Below are 19722 nucleotides of genomic sequence, written 5' to 3' on the forward strand. Positions count from 1 at the left end.
CACCTTTCTAGGTGTTGAGGTGCCATTCTGCACAGTAGTCCCAGAACCCTGTTCAGTTCTCCATGCGATCACTGAAAAGTTATTAGCCCCCAAATAAGAGGTCCTGGGTGACATCAAACAAGAGGTCACAGAGGCTAGGACACCTGGCAAATCTGCAGCGCATTCAAGAACTGAGGTATCAAGAGAGGCACTCAGTAATGTCTAACGTACAAAAGAGCTTTTTATGCATCTCAAATTACATTACAGAATAATTAAAAATGTATTTGAGAGGCTGTAAAGAAAACAAGCGAGGACATAGCAATAGCAGTGGAAAATACTGTAACACATGAATTTCACGTTTAATTTTACTATGGATCAAATCCCACTCTCAGGACACACTGCCATGCAGGAAAGCAGATGCTTAATTTCAAGAACACACTTAAATTTCATTAACTTCAACAGCTTTCATAAGCAAAATCTCCACTGGGCAAAACTTCCATTGACTTTAACAGAAACCAGGTCCTAGGACAGGGCTGAGCAAACTTTTTGGCCTGACGGCCACATCGGGGTTCCGAAACTGTATGGAGGGCTGGGTAAGGAAGGCTGTGCCTCCCCAAACAGCCTGGCCCCTGCCTCCATCTGCCCCCTCACACTTCCCACCCCCTAACTGCCCCCCTCAGAACCCCCAACCCATCCAAGGGCCAGGCTGGACAGTCCTGCGGGCCGGATGTGACCTGCGGACCATAGTTTGCCCACCTCTGCCCTAGGAGGACAGCAAATAGAGCTCAAAAAGGTCTGGGTCATTTGTATACAAAGAAATATTTATAGTTCTACAAGGTTTCTATGTTTTGATGAATCACTTTTGTAAAAGGCTACAGAAGAATAGAAAGAGAAAGAAAGGAATAAAGATCTTGAAGAATTCCAGATTAATACCAAACTGTAAAACATCAGAGCTCAGTAATTTTGTCTTATTTCATCCTTGAAATTCCTTCAGCACTGGCTTGCTGTTTAATAACACCATGCATAATGTTTAATAAATGCTCAGGCAGGGTCAGGACTGCTGTAATTGATTTCATATTATTTTGTATTTTACAAGTATTGCATATCAAAGGCTTTACATGCAGAGATTTATTCTCTTTGCACCACATGGAGGATTTACAAGGATAACTCATCAGTGTTAATGGGTGTTCGGAGCATAAATACACCTCCCCCCCCCACACACCTGACTCATCAAGATGAGAATCAATTCAGCTTACTCCATGTGAGGAAAATGCACTGCAATTTAATCTTTTATTCTTCAGTCTTATCGGATGGAAACTGCAGTTTCCATTAGGAAACACTGCACACGCTATATTTGTTGTGTATTTTGTTCATGCCAAGATTTTCAAAAATAGAGTAAAAAAGCTAGGAGCCTACGTTCAAATATAGACCTATATACAAACCAGCAGCTCCCACTGATGTTATTTAGGCCCCAATTCAGAAAAAAAACCTCTAATGCATGTACGTAAAACCCACTGAAGTCAAGCATGTGCTTAAGACACATTAAGAGCAGACATGGCTTTAAGGATTTAGCACCCAGATTTACAAAAAGGTATTTAGACACTTCTGTAGATTCCACTAGGTGCCTCTCTGCACCTTTAGAAATCTGGCCTACAAGCATGAATTCAGCCAACCATTTCTGAAAATCTTTGTCTTAATACTCAAATGCAAAAACACCTAACAATGTCATTCTTAAACCCAACTCGAAAGAGTATCTACTATAATAGCCCATCCTGTGTTAGCATTCAAACTTGCTACTCACCCACAAAGCATATCAATAATATTCAAAGAATGGCCACTTATTCACTTTAAACCAAAAGTGCATTCAAGAGAGACAGATCAGGATAAAAAGCTATAGCATGGCCCCTTGTCCATCGCGTGATGCTGTGAATCTAGACTGAAATACCCGTCACAAAGTTAGAAGTGAGATGTGGCCTTTCCTCTGCAAAGAAGAAAGGGTCCATTCTCTGTAAGTTAACCACAACGGTGTGCTAATTTCAGCGCATTACGCTGAAAACATACCATCTATAATTTTTAGGACTTGCAAGCTAGATAAGCCTGTTTTATTACTGAAGAACTGAACAGAACGTGTCATATGGAAGTGATATTACTACTTTTGTGTGTGCACACATGTGCAATGAAAATGAAAGGTTTCTTTGTATTATCCTGTTTGCAGGTACTGCTGCTTTGGTTGCTGTGGTGCTTGCAAGATGGGTCCAAGCCATCTCACATTGAAATATGGAAAAACAGTATGTGATCATGTAATTAAAGACAGAATGATTGTGCATATGCACACTGGGCCCAAATTGAGACTGCACAGGCAACTTTAATTCTGGCATTTGCTAATTTTCTAGTGTTTGACTTTGCAACCTTAATAATGTTCTTTTAGTGTAGTTGTGTGTGGAAGATATATTATACACACACACACACACACACACACACACACACACACAGGTTGAAGGCCATGAATTGATTCCTTAAGAGAGGCTGGGCTATGTTAGATAATAAGGCTCAGACCGTGACAGTGCTTAAGAGCTAGAGAGGTCTGCTTCAAGATTTGGCACTTTTAAAATTGTAACATGCAACAGTGCAATAAAAGTTTTCTAAAGTCAATAAATAAAATATGCTCTATTATATTTGTAGTGGACAGCGCTTTGTTCTAAGCACAGGCTAAGATGAAAGAATATAGTCTCCAACTAGAGTAGTTGGCAGCATTTTTCATAGCGTTTAAATGCAGATTATTAAAATTCTTGTAATACAACAACTCCTTTATGATAGAAATTATGCAAAAAGGTATATGTTGTTTCAAAAATACCCATATCGTCCCTCTCTGGAGCAAGAGACTCTTTCCCAAGAACTCTCTCAAGAGTCTCGTAAGTGTTCTGAGCTTGATCTTACTTTCATTGAAGTCAATGGGTATTTTGTCAAAGGGCGCTGGGAAAGACCCTGAGTGCAGGGTCTGATTGCAGGACCAGTTAGAAAGGATGGATGGAGCTAAAATTCAGTAAAACCATCAGGACCCCACTATTCAACCCTGGTCCACCAGGTGGCATCCTTAGCATCACAGTAATGCGCTGAACCACTGCCATTGACCAACAGCCTTAGTGCTAAAGGCCTACAGCCCTGTAGCAGCCATACCCCAGGCCCCTGATTGGCTGGACAGATAGCACTCTCATTGGGTACCTGGACTATATAAAGACCCCAACAGGAAGAGGGAGCTGTCTGAGCAACACGTTGTTGCCTGCTGGTTGCCTTGTCACCTCGCCTCCCCAACTCACTGTCCTGGCCCCTTGGATTGGCTCTTCCAGCTACTGACCCCTGCGAGAGTTCCAACCATTGCCCTATACTGCCTGTAATACCAATTGACCTCCCAGCTACCCGACCACCTGAAAACACTTCACTGCTCTGGACAGCCACCCCTAAGCCCACCTCTGCCACCAGGCATTATAAACACAGACCATTCACATACCCTTTTCATTCACACCTGACCCAAAGACAGCTACCATAGCTGTATATGTACACTGCAGGTAGAACTGATCAAAACCAGCAACACAATGTCATGAAGAATTTGCCATTTTTGGATAAAATGTTTTTCAAAATTGTAACCAGATCTAATAGTGGGCAATAAATGGAACAAAAATCCATTCGCGAGAGAAGAAAAATAATTCCCCAAACTAAACTGTTAAATTCTAAAACACAAAGGCAAATCTAAGACTACAACAAGTGTATTTTGGATAGACCACCAATTCACTTTCGAAATTCCAGAACAGTCATTTGCAACCTCGGAGAGGTCCTGGAGGATTACATAGCACAATGATGAAAGAAGAGGAGTCTCTCTGGACTTCTGGCAGTGACCTTACTTACACTCCATCTCTGGCACTCATGTGCATAATTCTGCAATGGTTGCAGTAAAAACAGTGACAATTGATTAATTAATTGCAATAAAAATAGAGAGCTTGAAAAAAAAAACTGGTTAAACATATTGCAATACAACAAAGGCCCTTTGTTTTCAGTTTTTACTGAACAATTCTTGGGTTTTTAAAAAAAGCTATTCAGTTTTTACTGGATTTTCACATGAATTTTGGACCACTCCTGAAAATGCTGATTATGTTAAGCAAATCCAGTCCATTACATTAGGTAGCTTATTATTAACACAAAGACATCTATCTGTTAAAGTAACACAATGTAGTGGAAGATGTACATGCTGTTAATGGACTACTCATGAAATAAACCACAGCATTAAACTGCTTTTACTTTCAGTACACTTATTGTTCTTTATTTGTTGCTTTTTTCTGTCCTCCGGTCCCCCAGTATGAATGCTGATATTTACCCAGAAAACTGAGAAATTAATTTTTTGCACTGATTTTCACCCATTTTAAAATATTTGTAATAGACACTAAGAAATACCTGGGAAATTTTAAACAAAATAAAAACTGAAAACAAAGGATGTTGGGTACAGCTATGGTTTTATTTGTATTCCAAACTACTCCCCCTAGTAAAAGGGTCTAAGGAAGGTAACATGGGCTTGCATTTATTGCTTTGCCCTGCAATACCACAATTTAAATTTGATGCGAAATATTCTATACATTTCCACATGCCTTTTGGCTCAGTAGGCGTGGTATCCGGACTAACTCTTAATGTCCATTTGAGACAAGTAATGAAATACAGCCACGTATATTCAAATCACAACCGCCCCCTGTAAAGATGCTCTAGACATAGCCCTGGATGCACTGCTCATATCAGAGGAGAGCTGATGCTACAGCTCTCAAAGCCTGGGGCTGTAAGTTTGGATGTGAGCGAGCAGGCAGCTCAAATAATCACTGTTTTTTTTTAAATAGGGGGAAATGAATGTTTAAAAAAACAAAACAAAACAAAAAAAACCAACCAACCAACCAACCAACCAATCAAACAAAAAAACCCAATCATCCTGAACAGCCCTCTAGCTCTATTCAACTCTTGGTCACAAAACACAGTCGGCATGTCCTAGTCATTCAACAGATCTATAACCAGGCTAATCAGATATTTTATAGGAAGGTCATGCAATTAGAATATTAGCATCTTTTCACCTTTGAAGTCCTTCACAAACATCAACTAATATCAGTCACACAATCAAGATGACCCTAGGTCTTCATGTTTTGCATTATATGATAACAAATGGGATAACTGAGGTTCCCTCGGTGCTCATCATCAACTCCAGTGTAAAAATCTGCTGTAGCCCAAAGCTTATTGCTGTGCACTAAAGTTTCAGTCTGGGAGCACTTTTCCCCCCAATCCACAAAATTGGGGGCACAGGATGGCTGGGCTGAATCCCTTTTCCTGATTTTATTTAGAAGTCCTATTACCAAATGGCCATACAATACTCCAGAGAGTGCATCATGAGGAGAATATCACACTTCTTGGGTGGTTAAAGTCATTCAGTTTCTGGCCTTGTTCCTCACACCTATTTGATTGATGCCTCTAACAATCAGCCAGCAATGTACTGTTATCTGACAACTGTATATCGTTTACAGAGTTAGGAACAGTGACCTGGCTCTACCCAGACCCAGGAGCCTTAGAGACATGCAGGATCCAGTGGTTGGGTCCACTCACAACAGTCCGTACACAGAGGGGGACTGCGCCATGTTATGACAACTTCTATCAATACACTAAAGCCACTCACAAGAAGAAATCTTCACTGTGTAGCTCATTTACATAATAGCTAGCCTCCAGAATAAAATTGCTTTACCAGAAATGTCAAGAGAAAGACCCTATATTTGTAGATGTTGGGCTTGTGGGCTGTTTTGACCTCCCAGAGGTCTCCAAATACAACCGTATGTGACAAAACAAGGCAGTCAACAGATTGCTACTGGACTTTATGGAATGTGAAATTTACTGTAGATTAGTGGCACGTCCATGGGCTGTCCATAAGCTAGGGCCTTAAATCCTACCAACAGTCTGTCACAGATGGTGCAGCAGAAAAAATGTATTCTGAAATTGTAAAAGGAAAAATAGGACACCAAGCTGCTGATTGTGATGTAGCTGAATGTCTGGACTGTTCTCTAAACCGATCATGTAACTCAGTACTCTAGAAAATAGGAATTCCTCATGAATTACCATTAACATTACCAAATGTTCTCACTAGTTATTAGCATGAGAGGCTGTGTCGAGAAGCACGTAGTCAAAGCTGCATGGAGACGGATTCATGATCCATGGACACACTGTAAACGTATACTAACGTTATCCAATGGGAAAGAGGCCATCTGGGTCTATTCATCTCCCTAGCTTATTTTGCTCTCTCCAAGTGCCTACCTTCTTGACTGGCTTTTATCTGTAGTTGTCCAATGCATTAAACAAAAACTGTTTGTATGCAAGTGTCTCCTAAAACCACCTTATGGCCTGGTCTTTTCTTACCTTCAGTTCATACCCCTTTATATTTTCATCTGTCACCATTTGACCACTGTCCCATAGCTTACAATGACTTAAGCACAGTCCTCCTTGTCTCTTTTTAAACTCAATCCATATTGAAATGAACATTTCTCCACCGTACGAGGAACACGTCCCTACTTTGTCTGCCCCATTTTATTCAGGACTCTCTACATGCAACCATTCCCTTCCTTTGTGACACTGACTGTACCAGTTTCATGTCATCTGCCAATGTGAATGCAGTGTTGTGTATTACATTTTCCAAATTATCAATACAGAGTATGGATCTTAACAGCGATGCCTTTGGCTATTTATATATCTCCTTCTCAATCCATACCCATTTATCACTGTTCAAGGATTTCAGCTACCAAGCCAATATTTTATCCAATTGAAATTTCCACAATCAGTACCCTACTCATTAATGTTTCATGCTAACATCTTTTGGTGTGATATTGCATCAAAAGCCTTCACGAAGGCTAATAACACATAGATTATGCCTGTGGCTTCACCTCTGTCAACTCTCATTGACACCTCCTTGGAGAAGTTGATGAAATTTGTTAGGCATAACTTCCCTTCTCCAAATCTGTGCTGAGTGCCCTTGATTATTCTTGTAGCCGTACAAGAGCATTCTCATCTTTCATCCTGAATCACTGTTTCTAGACTCTCTGAATGGAGATGTCATATTTCAGGTCTCTGGGTTCTTGCTTTTTCCCTTGATCCCATTTTTAAAGTAAGAAATCACATTAGCTTTTCTCCAGGTCACATGCACCTGTTGCAAGTGAAGAGGCAAAAATCTCAGGTACTAGCTGTGATTTCACGTGAATGGTGTAGATCTGCTTCCTAAGGATCCTTACTTAGCTTTGGACTTAAAGATATGCTACAATAACCCACCACTTTAATCCCTTGGTTATCACAAATTCATAATTCATTTGGCAGAAAGCTTAGAAAGGATTCTAAACCCTGAAAACTCCTCAGGGAGGGGGGATTCTGGCCCTTTTATCCCTCTGGCCTACAATATATAAGGGCATATTGTGGGTGTGCCAGAAGAATAGGGCACAACTGGAGCAGTGCTCTAGTCTGGAGATTCCTAACTTCTTGGAGGCCATTACTAGATGGTGTAGGTTAGAGCAGCTGTGAGTCTGCTCTAATTTACACATGTAGCCCACAGCAGCCCTAGGGATAAGGGGATCATAAAGATGGCATGCAGGCACCACCCTTTGCCAGCTTGGCCCTAAAATTTTAGTCAGACGTTGAAAAGCTTTTTCCAGTTTGAAGTCTTCTTTTAGAAGACTAAAATGCTAAGAGGTAGTGCCCTGTCAAACAGCAATTTTCCTTTAAAAACAAGCACATGCCACAGAGACCATACTGTTCGCATTGCACATCTTCTAATTAAGTTAATGGAATGACAAGTAACATTGATCTCTAAGGAAACAGCAGCTTTTAAGGCTTGGATAGATAGTTATTGAAGTCATTCAATTGCCTCAAAAGCCTGAGGAATAGTTCTGTTTGTTTCTCTATCAGATGGGCTGACAGATTTGAAATGCTTGTATTTTTTGGTAAGCATATTTGAAAGCTTAAAAAAAGGGTGTGTGGATTATAATCAACATACCTGTTTCTACATAGGAGATATTTAGAGTGAGGTGGAATTCTGTATTTCTTTCCACAAATAAGATGTATGAGTGGCAGAATAAGGGAGGAACCAACCATACTCAAAGAAAAACCTGCACTCTTTTGGCTTTACACAAATTCCACCTAATTTCACTGCAGTGAAAAAGCACTTCTCCCCATCAAAAATGCCTTCTCCCCCCGCAAACCATGAATAACCCTCTTTTCCCAATGGAAGATAGGACAGCAGGCACAGACCCAAAGAAAAAACAAAAGAAAAACCAGATCTCTGGAATGCCTTCTCTTTGATTTGCTGGTGCACTTAACCATGTAACTGTTCCAAGTGCACAACCAGAAATGCATTCAGCAGCCCGTGCTTCATTTGACACCTATCGGGCTGGGTGAAACAAACCTTTAGCCAAAGGACTGTTGATCCGAAGCCCACTGAAATAAATGAAAAGGCATCCATTTACTTAAGTAGATTTTAAATCAGGCCCAAGGTGCATGGATGGCCACCTGGGTGCCCCTTTAGGGCAGGCAGAAAATGTCTATAAGGAGCAGCAGGGGTTAATTTGATATGGCCAAGAATTACACTACTTTGAAGGTCAACTGGAATGAAAACATGTTTTTAATCTTCTTATCTACTTACAAACCACTGCTTTTCTGTAGTCATTACAGAGTTAGAGAGATTTTCACATAGCAAGCTGGCATGTTTATCATACATTGACCTACATACACCTCCCTTAGTTTTGTGGATTCTAGAAGAAAGGCAGATGTGGATCCATTGGCGACTATTTGTGCTGATCACATTTCTATCCCTGGAACAGTACTTAGTGGGAAGGATGAGTGGAGAGACCTCTTCTCACCAACACATTTTCTTCTTTGGGCCCCTGCCTAAAGGAGGATCCAGGTGGACATCCTACAAATTCCCCTCTGTCTTATTTCAAGGACTATCTACAGAAAGAGGAGGAGTGTATGACCAAGCTTTCTGCACTCAGGAAATTGAGCATTTGGAGCATGGCCCCATGAAGCCAACATATGCTTCCTTCTGAAAGCTCCAATGAAAGGGGAAATTTCAAGGTATCTGCCAATCTTAGGCAGGGGATAATCCCTTCCTGATCCCAAATTTGGTGTTCACCTCCCTTCCATCTTCTACATGTCTGTTGACCCAGCACTTTCCCTCCATCTGCAAGAGTGTATCTTGTTCCCAGACACACTGCCAATCAGTCCAGAAAGGTGGCTGTTCAGTGAGCCACCATCACTCAGCAGTAGGTGGAGCGTGTTTGTGACCTACCTGAGCTCTGCTGGCCCTTGGTGTGAAACACACTCAGATTCACATCTTTGCCTGGGTTTCCTAAGCCACATATTATCCATGGGCTTCCAGGTTGGCCAAGTGCAGTAGATTGTTCATGTAGGGTGGGATTTTCAAAGGTGAAAGTAAATGAGAGTTGAGCATTTAATTCCCTTAAACATCTTTGAAAACCCCAGGCATAGTTCTCAGCAGCATCTAGACTGGAGGAAGTTGCAACTTCAGTCGAGTCACAACGTAGTGTACAAACCTTTTATATGTTTGTAATTTTGTTGTAGTACATACATCTCCCCACCTTCTATTCTGGGAAGTAAAGATGACACATCCAAGATATCATGATACATAATGCTAGCAACTCAAATAAATCTGTATTTTGTTACCGTGTGGCGATACAGATGGATTTATATTTGAGCAAATATTTCTAACTAATTATAGGACTTGGTACAAAACAAAATTTGGAAGACACATGCCTAGAAGAAGAATAAATGCACATGTGAATTAGAGTTCAAGCTGGATCCCTCACTGAAATCAGTCATGTCAAATCTATTTTTCTTCCTTTAAACATTGGTGAGGCAAAATTATTATTTATATTACAATAGAACCTATAAAGACCAGACAGTGTAAAGTGCATAACACAACAGGGCACCAAAACTCATAATAAGAGTGCCTCTGCCCTAGAGAGCTTACAATCTACATAGACAAGAATAGGAAAAAAAGTATTATCCCCATTTTAACAGGCACAGGGAGTAAATGAGTTGCCTGAAGTCACGTGGAGAGTCTATGGCAGAACCAGGAATCGAACCCACGTCCCATCCCTGGCTCTGTCCTGCCTTGCTGAGTCCACACCTAGTGTCTAAGCCATAAAACCTTAGCCACAAAAATCCTTCCGCCTATCCATTCACAACCTTTATTTTCCTAAATAGGAAAGAGACACCAGAGAAGGCACTCGAGCTCCCAGGATCAAACTCTTATTTCGGATTCATGACGAACATTCATATCTGTGGAAAAGAATTGGAGAGAGAGGAGAGGCAGACCGGAACTCACCATCGGATTCCGAGGCTGCTCTGAAGATCAAGTAGCTGCTGGGAAGAGGCTGAGTGATGGAACCAACATTTTCTCCCTTTGGACCCTAGAGTCACACACAAACAAGAAAAAGGTGAGGCAAGGAGGAGGCTGTAACAGTTCTGTGAATTTTTCCCTTACATGGGCCGAGTGTATTTGTGAGGGGGAAAAAGAGGAACAGATGAAGTAATTTAGAGAGCTCCATTAGTAGCCAGAATATTCCAGCCACCGCTCCAAAGTAGTAATAAGATGTTGATACAAGTCTGGCTCAGCCCAAAGACTGATTTATTGTCAGTACCACTAGAAATGTAGAAGCATACCCCCAGAACTGAAGAGATTTTGTTCCTTTAGCTTGTGAACAAGCATACAGAGAAATGGAAGATAAAAACGTGCATTTACTGCATCTCTTACACAAGACGTTTCAGCACAGCGCTCGCTGCTGAGTCCATCTGCAGTATTGCAACACCAGTGGCAAAAAGCCTCAACTTTCTCCATCCCTGCAAGAACAGCAGGTGGCACTCATACCTCAGATGGTGGCATCAGCCTTTCCAGCAGGCTGGTGCCATGTAAGCCAGTTTGCTCTTAAATTATTTAGTTAGTCCTGCTAATGCCTGTAAATCACTGTGTGTTGTCCCTTCCCTCTGTTGGCTTCTGAGTGCCTTCCATCTCTCTTTCTGCCAGTGTTAGAGGTGGATAAGCTTGGAAGTCAGCAGATGGGGATTGGAGTGGCCCAGTGCAGGCTTCTAACCTGGATCCTTCACTGGCTTCATGTGGCTGACAGAGGGAAACATTCTGGGACATTTCAGTGGCAGCTTTTCTGAAAGGCCACAACTGAAAAAAAGAAGGATATGGTGCTCTGAAAAGTGAGCTAGGAGAGGGCCTGAAGGCTTCACTGTAACTAGGTGTTCTGTAGTGCAATCTCTCTCTAGCAACACCTACCTTAGGGGTTCTAAGTAGAGAATTACTTCAAGGACATAGGGCAGGGTTTTTTTTTTTTTTTTTTTTTAAACTTTGCAGTCTGCAGCTAGGGGGCAGACACTGACCAGCACTAATCCTCCATGGGAAGGTGCATAAAAAATTCTCAAAGGCAGACTCCAGCTCAGGTTTCCCTGGTGCAAAGGGAAGAGTACATTCGATGTTCCACCCCTTCAGGGAGTGTGGCATTCTCCCATCTGTGATGTACATTTAAGAGCAACAGCTATGCCTGATTGACGCACAGGTGTGCAAGGGGTTGGGGGCTACCTCTGCCCTCCACCTATATGCAGCAGGACACAACCTCGCTATGGAGAAGGGGGAGCCTCTCTCCTTCTGGTTTTCTATTTCCAAAGTGACACCCTTAGTCCTCTGTTCCCTCCCTTCCCCACGAATGCATTGCAGGATAAATCACATTGTAAAGAAACAACATAAGCAGAATTCCCTTTGAGAACAAGGATGACAAACAAATTAGTCACTGTATAGGAGGAGACATCACGGACTTCTGCACGTATTTATTCCACCCTGCAGTTGACCTAAAACAGCTCTCTCCAAGGCCCCATTCAAAGTTGTACCACAGAAAGCTGTGAACACAGCATTTGAAAATTGTTTTAGCACATGGATGTAAGGTAGCTTTTTCCATCTCTGCAGGCATCTCCTGCCTGATGTAAGACTTCATATCTTCATATCCAAATCCCATCCTCTCCTACAAATGGTTTTCTGTTTTCTCTGTGCACCATACTGCACCAATTTTTATCCCCAAAATTATATTTAGTGCGGAGGGCAGGAGGATCTGACTTTTTTCAGTGAGTTAAGGGGGACCCTCTAAGCCCCAAACTCATACTAGAATTCTTCATCATTGCCTGCTACTCTCAATTGCTCCTGTGCATGAATGTCTGGCAGATGGATTGTGCAAAGTTACCTGTTTTTTTTTTAATTTTTAAGCCCTGTTTGTAGGGCTGGGAATGGGAAGAAGGGGAAGTCAGAAGATGGGAGACATGTGGATATAGACATGGATTTGACAACGTGTCCAGTAGTTTACATTCATTCTCTCTGACCCAATTTCTAATCCCTGGGATTTCCAGGCTCTGCAGAGGCTTCATTTACTGTCTTCCTCTGCCAGGGAAACTACAGGTCTTTATTACGCATCAAAACAGGGAGAGCCAAGAAACACTCCTTTCACGAGGTGCTTGAGATTTAGAAACCAAAAACATCTGTATGGAGCTTTGATATGCAGGACTGGCAAAGCTGGGATTTGATAAGTGATCCGCAGCCCAACAGCTCAAGACATTACTATTGACATAAATGCAATCAGGCAGCATTCCTTGTGGCATTTTTCCTTTCAGGAGCTTTCGGCTGAATGAGACTTTGGAGAATTGTTGATAACACCATAGCATGGATTTTCAATGCACAGATTGAAACCTGCCTTATAGGGGGAAGCCCATGAACAGATGGTGCCGATCCAGGGTACTGACATTTAAAAGAAGAGTAGATAGCACAACGTTTTGAGAGATCTTTATGCAAGTGGAAAAATATTACAGTGACTAAATAATGGTCTGTCTCTTACCATTAATGTACAATGCCTAGCACAATGGGCCCCAACCTCAGTGGCAGCTACTGTAATACAATTAATACAGGGAAGTCTTTGGGTCACTCATCTTCAGGGCACCATCTGAAAAGGATATGTTTGTAGTTCTAAAAAAGGACTGGATTTACGTTACCATGTCAGAGAGTCAGGACTCAGGAAGAATCATGAAAACTAAAAAAGTAGTAAGTTGATGCATACGTTGAAGCTACAGACATTTAGTATGTAGTTTTTAATTTTAATTTTGCTTTTATCACAAAAGACAGGCATTAAAAATATGATAGAGAAGTATCATCCACATGGACGAAAATGAGCAAAAAAAGTTTGGGCTGGATATTAGGAAAGTGTGCCTAACAGTATGATCTAAATATTAGTGGATTGTAAAAGTTTCCGAAGGGAAGTGATAGATGCTCCATCACTTCAGTTACTTTAAAAATAAAATATAAGGGGGGGGGCACATTCAAAACAATGGGTATATTTGTTATTTTATTTATTGATTTCAACTTCACTGGCACCTACACTGGATTATTTGCTGCCATAGATAGGTGCCCGAGTAATCGAAACAAACAAACATTCCCACACTGTGTTGTCCATCCCATTAAGATAACTCAAATGAAAAAAATCTAAAAGTGTTTCAGCACAATAGGACCATCCAATACATTACCACAAACCTAACCATCTGACTGCTATACAATGCCCCCGTACACAACCCCAAAATAATCACTGTACTGGCATTAACTGATACTCTGCAGTAGCCTGAACAGGCACAGACCCAAACTGCATTCCCGTTATAAAGTGGTTTAAAGATATTGCCAGGATAATGTGGGGAAGGTCTCTCGGTCACTGCCTGTGCTGTTGATAGAGAATTTAAGATCTTAGTGCTGTTAATTTAGCACCTTTCAAAACCATGAAATAAAAATGCCCAATCTGTTCTCATTAGGAAGCAGGAATGATCACATCCTAGACTAAAAGCAGCTAACTTAGAGAAGCTATTTAGGCTCACAAGCCTGGTGAGCCATGTAAAATGAAGCAAACTCTCTATCCAGGCAAATGATTCTAATTTATAGTGTGGAAGCCAGTCATTTTTATCAAAGTTAATGCAAATCAGGTGGTTCTCTTAAAGTATGGGTTACACTAACATTTAGAAGGTGCCCGCCTTAATAGTATTACTGTTGCATCTGAAGAAATGTTTTTTTACCCACGAAAGCTTATGCCCAAATAAATCTGTTAGTCTTTAAGGTGCCACCGGACTCCTTGTAGTATTACTGAAGTTACTATATTCAGTGATCTTCCATCCTAAATACACTGGTAATCAATTGACAGGCACCTCAGAGTTTGAGATTCTGTTTTAGTTTAAATTAAATGACTGCCCATTAAACTGAGTTGATGAACACGACTATAAATGCTAGTCTAGACAGCTCCACAAACATTTGTTCTAGAGCTTATGGCTGAGCCCTGGGGTAACCACAAATATTTGTGTCATTGAACAAATGTTTGTGGAGCATCCAGACTAGCACTGACAATTGTGTTAACTGGCAATTAATTAACTAGAGTTAAAACCCAACCACAAATTCTAGTCTAGACAATCCCTACGTTTCAGGATCTGTCATCTTGTTTTAACAGGCTGTGGGAATTCTTGGCCACATCTTGGTTCCAGTATTATAGGTAATAATTTTAACTTGTGCTGGAACAAAGAACCCATCTATAATTAATGAGAAACGGGCTCTCTTTGCACCATTAGACAAAAACCAATTTACACTAGTAAATGCTCCACTGGTTGCCTTCAAAGTATGCAGTGAAGTGACATAAAACAAAACAGTATTTCTGGCAGCTTCAGCATTTGACATCAAGCAGTTCATTAGCGGTGGCCTTTTGCTGCTCTTTTGGTGTTCATCTTGTGGCCCAAAGTGGCTGTGTCACACAACAATCCAACCTGGGGGGTTCCTAATACACAGTTCAAATGCAGCTTCCCTAATATCCAGCTCAAGATATTCAAATGAACTACTCTGACTTTAAAACCCAAATATCTCATGATTTTCTTGTTTTCCATAACAGTGTTCAGGAAAATCCTTCCACTTTTTAATATGCAAAATAGAATATATGTATTTAATTTATTTTTTTTTGCTGAAGGAAAAAGCATTCTGACATCACAGGATGCTTCCAATTTCAAAACCTTACTACTTTCTAATCGTTCATTCTCACTGCACTTTTCAGATGAATTCAATTGACCTCTGTCTGCTCACAAGGAATTGTTGTGGTGATGGACAGCAAATGAATGTCAGCTTTCTTGGGTGCAGGACATGAATCAGATGAACAGAAACTTGAAGGCTGAACAAAAGCCAAGTGGTAGGTGAACTATAACGCCTCATACACCTTTGGGACAAGAGGGTATAGTGCAAAGAAAAGCATCAAGACACAGACTGAGGCTAGGCTAAAAACCTTATAAGGAAACAGTAGCTCTTACTCTTTGTTGCTGAGGTCCATTTAACTTTCTTCCACGAGCTGGATTCATATACCCTTTACCCAGTTTTAGCAGAACTTTATTTTACAAATAGTTCCTTTGACTTCAAAGGGACTACCCATGAAGCACAGCACAATTCAATGTGAGTAAGGCTATCAGAATCTGGCCTCATACATCTGCTCTCCCATTTTTGCCAGACCTTTTGGTGCCAGAGTAACAAATGCCATCAGCCCTGGCACATGAATCCTTCCAGGCATCTCTGCTATGCTGGCCTCCCTGCAGTAACACCATAATCAGCAATGCCTTGTTTAGACTGGTAATATTTCTTAGGGAATTTATATCTGTAGTAACTCTGCACAGATGCTATTTTAAATAGTGAAACAGAGTCTGAGTAGCTAAATGCTTTTTCTTCAGGGCATCAGACAGATGTTACTGTCTGTAAGCAGTGGGGGCATCCTCCTTAATCACAGCTAATGGCAAATGCTGTTTCATCCAACCTTAGAGAAATAAATATAGTTCTTTAAAACTTTGGGTGAGTTATTGATATTATAAGATTCCAGAAATGCCACTCTGCACATCACTCTGATGCCTAAAACGTCTCCAGAGTCAGCAAAAAGTGATGGAAACAGCTATATGCATGGTTAAGAGCTTTTTTTGTTCAGAATGTCACCAGGCTGACTCATCACTGAGTTTTGCAGGCTGCTACTGTCCAATTTTTAGAAGTTCAGTGAGTTTGATTTAATGAATTATACCTGTGTGGTGTACAGGTACAGTAAGGCATGCATCTATGCTAAGTCAAGAGTTGTAGATCATAGAGAGATCACATGTAACTCAACCAATCACCACCCTTACTCTACAGCTAATTTGCATGCAACAATTTCTTTGGTTATATGAGGGAGACTGAACAGATGGTGGATTACCTGGCCCAAAACAGACACCCACATAAAATACAAGCCTCTCAGCACAAACCCTCTTAGACACAAATTAACACAACCAGCACACGCAGTAACCCCAAACACATAGAGCCCCTCATTCACCACCCACACAAGTCTCCCAACAGAACCCCCACTTAATAATCCCAAACATCACTCTGCAGCCTAGGGTATCTGGTGAGTCAGCCTGAAGTGATGGGAACAGCAATGAGCATGGATGAGAGCTCTTTTTGTTTAGAATATCAACAGGGTCAGTCATCACTGGTATTCCTGGTCTGCTACCATCCAGTTTTTAAGTTCTCAGCCATTTTTGGCTCTCAGCCTCCCCATGACTTTATGAATTATACCCATGTGACAGCACAGCCTTTCAGCTACTAGTGAAAAAATATAAACTGCAGGATCTACATCTTTCAGATGGGTGGAATCAATTATTGATATTATAGTGGCACCTAGAAGTCCCAACTGAGATCAAGATCCTGTTGTGCTAGGCACTGTACACTGTCCCAAAGAGTTTGCAGTTTCAATAGGCAAGAGGGACTAAGGATGGGAGAAAGGAAGTATCATTAACCCCATTTTACAGGTGGGGAACTGAGGCACAGAAGGATTAAAGTCACACAAAAGTAGTTTGTGGAAGAGCCAGGTTTTGAACACAGATCTCCCCAGGCCCAGTCCAATGCTTTAACCACAAGACCAGACTTCCCCTCAATCATAGAACATTAGAGCTGGAAAAGACTGATCAGATCATTCATTCCACCTCGCTTTGCCAGGGCAGATTGTCTCTTGTTCTGCACTGTACAGCACTTTAAATTCTAACTAACCCTCCCACATTCAGCAGATTATTTCATAGTCTAACACATCTGACTGTCGAGGAGCTTTTCCCTATATTCAGACAATCTTCTCCCCTTTCTTTAATTTCAGACATGTATCTATGCACTACGAATTACACTTATATAGCCCACCTCAATGGCTCCACATTCTTTTGATCTGGTATTAAAATCAAATTTAATTTAATCAAGTCCCTAATTTGCCTTAAATAATGTAATCTGTTTTACTAGGAAGAGACAACACTGCCCTTGCAGCCTGCTGGGAACCCTGATTCCCCTCCCCTGAGCATATCCCTCTCTGCCTCAGAGAATTTGGGGGGGGGGGGGGGAAGGGAAGGTTGTTCAGCTCAGCACGATTCTTACTTTCACAGCCCAGATGGACTGATCCAAGGGGTGGAAGAGTTTAAAACAGAAGCCATCCTTTTTGGAGGGTCTCTCAATCAGCTCGCAGGAATGGAGCAGGATGGTGCCCACCCACTGACCGATCTTTGGTGTTTTATAAATCAGCAGCACTCCTGGTTTCAGAACACACCACAGCTTGGTCCAGCTTTTCAGAGTCCCACGGATCTGGGAGGGAAATAAGCAAAGAGGTTTTGTGGGGTTTTTTGTTTTTTTTTAAATTCTTAAATAAAATATTTTAATCCAGTGCAATGTGTTCAGCATGCACCCCTCTCTCAAAGACAGATTTTGATTCCTTTATTTACGCTGCCTAGCACTGTACTCCTTCAGTAGTCTCGTCAACTTCAGTAGGCGTATTCATGGAAGAAGATATTCCACATGAGTCACGATATCAGAATCTAGCCCTTACCATTTTGTGAGTTCACAGCCCCCTTTTATTACACACAGACACTTATCTTTTAGTTGTCGACCACATGAGAATGATTTGGTGACAATGCTGGTGGACATTTCAATTAGGACAGTAAGTATTTAAAAGGTTATGTCTAGGCTAAGGGGCCTTAGAAGTTACTTTAATGGTCCGCTGCGGGAAACCACAATTAATAGGTTTAATTAAATATCCTCATTTTGTAAAGCACCTTCTCTGTCTGATTTACTTTTCGGTCATGCTCAATGTAAATTCTCTCTTGTAGGCAACACATGAAGCCGGATAGCATGCGTTGCAGGTCAACAGATTCGGCTTTAGCCATTTTGAGGGTAAAAGAGTGTCCAAGTGAGACCTAGCTCCTCTTGCCCAACACCACACATGGGCTGACTCTCCATATGAACCCTTTTGTTGGTGTTGCTGCTGTGATAATACATAATAAATGGCTTGTCACTGAGCTGAAGTTGTTTTAACAGCTTCAAACTCTTCAGGACAAACTTTTTGCACATGAAGACAAATAATAAAATAAATCCTAAATGTTGTACAAAGACATTATTAATTTTAGTTCTCTAGTAGGCTATGCTGCCTCCAGTTGCCTAGAATCCACTGCTGACCACGAACACCAGTTTTTAGATTTGTAACAAATATAAATAAATCCTATTGCCTCAAAGTCCATATTTTTTTTTAAAAAAAACAACACCTTTGTTTTATAAAAGTGTCTGAAACTGGGGGTTTATCATGGAAAGGGCAACTGACCCTTAACTACAGTTTGAAGTGTTGTTATAGCAGTGTTGGCTCCAGAATACTAGAGAGACAAGGTGGGTGAAGTAATAACTTTTATTGGACAGAAGATGGTCACCTACAGTGACAGGAATCAATGTACAGAACAAGATGTCCCTATGATAAATCAGCAATGCTACACAAACATGGACGTATTCGCTAGTCTCCCGCATCCGCACCCCACAATTTCAATCAAATATTTGTTCTGTGATGTATAAGTTCCAGGGCTCAGTGATAAACTGTCAATACCCATACGTCTTTGGACAAGGAGAAATTACATTTGTCAACTGGTCCAAAGTTTGTTCTGTGTCAATCTAAAAATCAAAAGACGAACTGCCACAAACTTCAATGAAACATCTTGTATCTGTCTGCTTCCAGGCAACTGCCACATCTCTTCCTTGTGCAGTGAGTTAAGAAACAACGTTTCTTTGCAAGGAGGACAAAAGGGTGGGGAAAGACCTGCAAGTCTTTCCAACATGGCTGCTGAGACCTGGTTCCCGTTTCATTCTTCTCACTTTCACATAGCCTGGGGTCACTTGGCAATTACAGCATTAGTAGCATATAGCTTCAAGAAATGGAATCACTAGACAAGGTTAAGCAGGGTATTCCCTATTCTCACAACACTCATTTTACAGCAGATATTCAAGGGTGGACTTTCCCTCATACCCCCCAAACAGAAAAAGATAAGCACTGGGGACATGATAATCTCCAAGGCAGATGCCTGGGATGGAAGATTGAGAGGGGAAATATGCTGAGACTTCCACTCATCTCTTCATTCTGAGATAGCAGCACATACTCCCACTTCAGCTCCACTGAGATTGTAAAATGGCTTTACAGATAACTGTTAGGAGTTGCAGCAGGAGCCATGTATATTCTCTTTGACCATCTAGTCTGAAAGGTAAATGCAGTTTTTCCCCAACTCCCAATGGGGAAGGAGACTGGTATTGGACGC

At 41.2% G+C, this 19722-nt stretch overlaps 1 protein-coding gene across 1 annotated transcript in view; it reads right to left on the minus strand.

Annotated features, from left to right (window-relative positions):
- Positions 1-19722, minus strand: part of OSBPL5 (oxysterol binding protein like 5) — a 135272-nt gene that overhangs the window by 40015 nt on the left and 75535 nt on the right. The window contains exons 7-8 of the mRNA XM_065403141.1: positions 17534-17737; positions 10379-10463 (exon numbers count right to left, since the gene is read on the minus strand). Coding sequence (XP_065259213.1) covers positions 10379-10463; positions 17534-17737 — 289 coding nt within the window. The remainder of the gene's footprint in view (positions 1-10378; positions 10464-17533; positions 17738-19722) is intronic.

The sequence above is a fragment of the Emys orbicularis genome, chromosome 4 (assembly GCF_028017835.1).
Source record: "Emys orbicularis isolate rEmyOrb1 chromosome 4, rEmyOrb1.hap1, whole genome shotgun sequence".
In the NCBI taxonomy this organism is placed as follows: Eukaryota; Metazoa; Chordata; order Testudines; family Emydidae; genus Emys; species Emys orbicularis.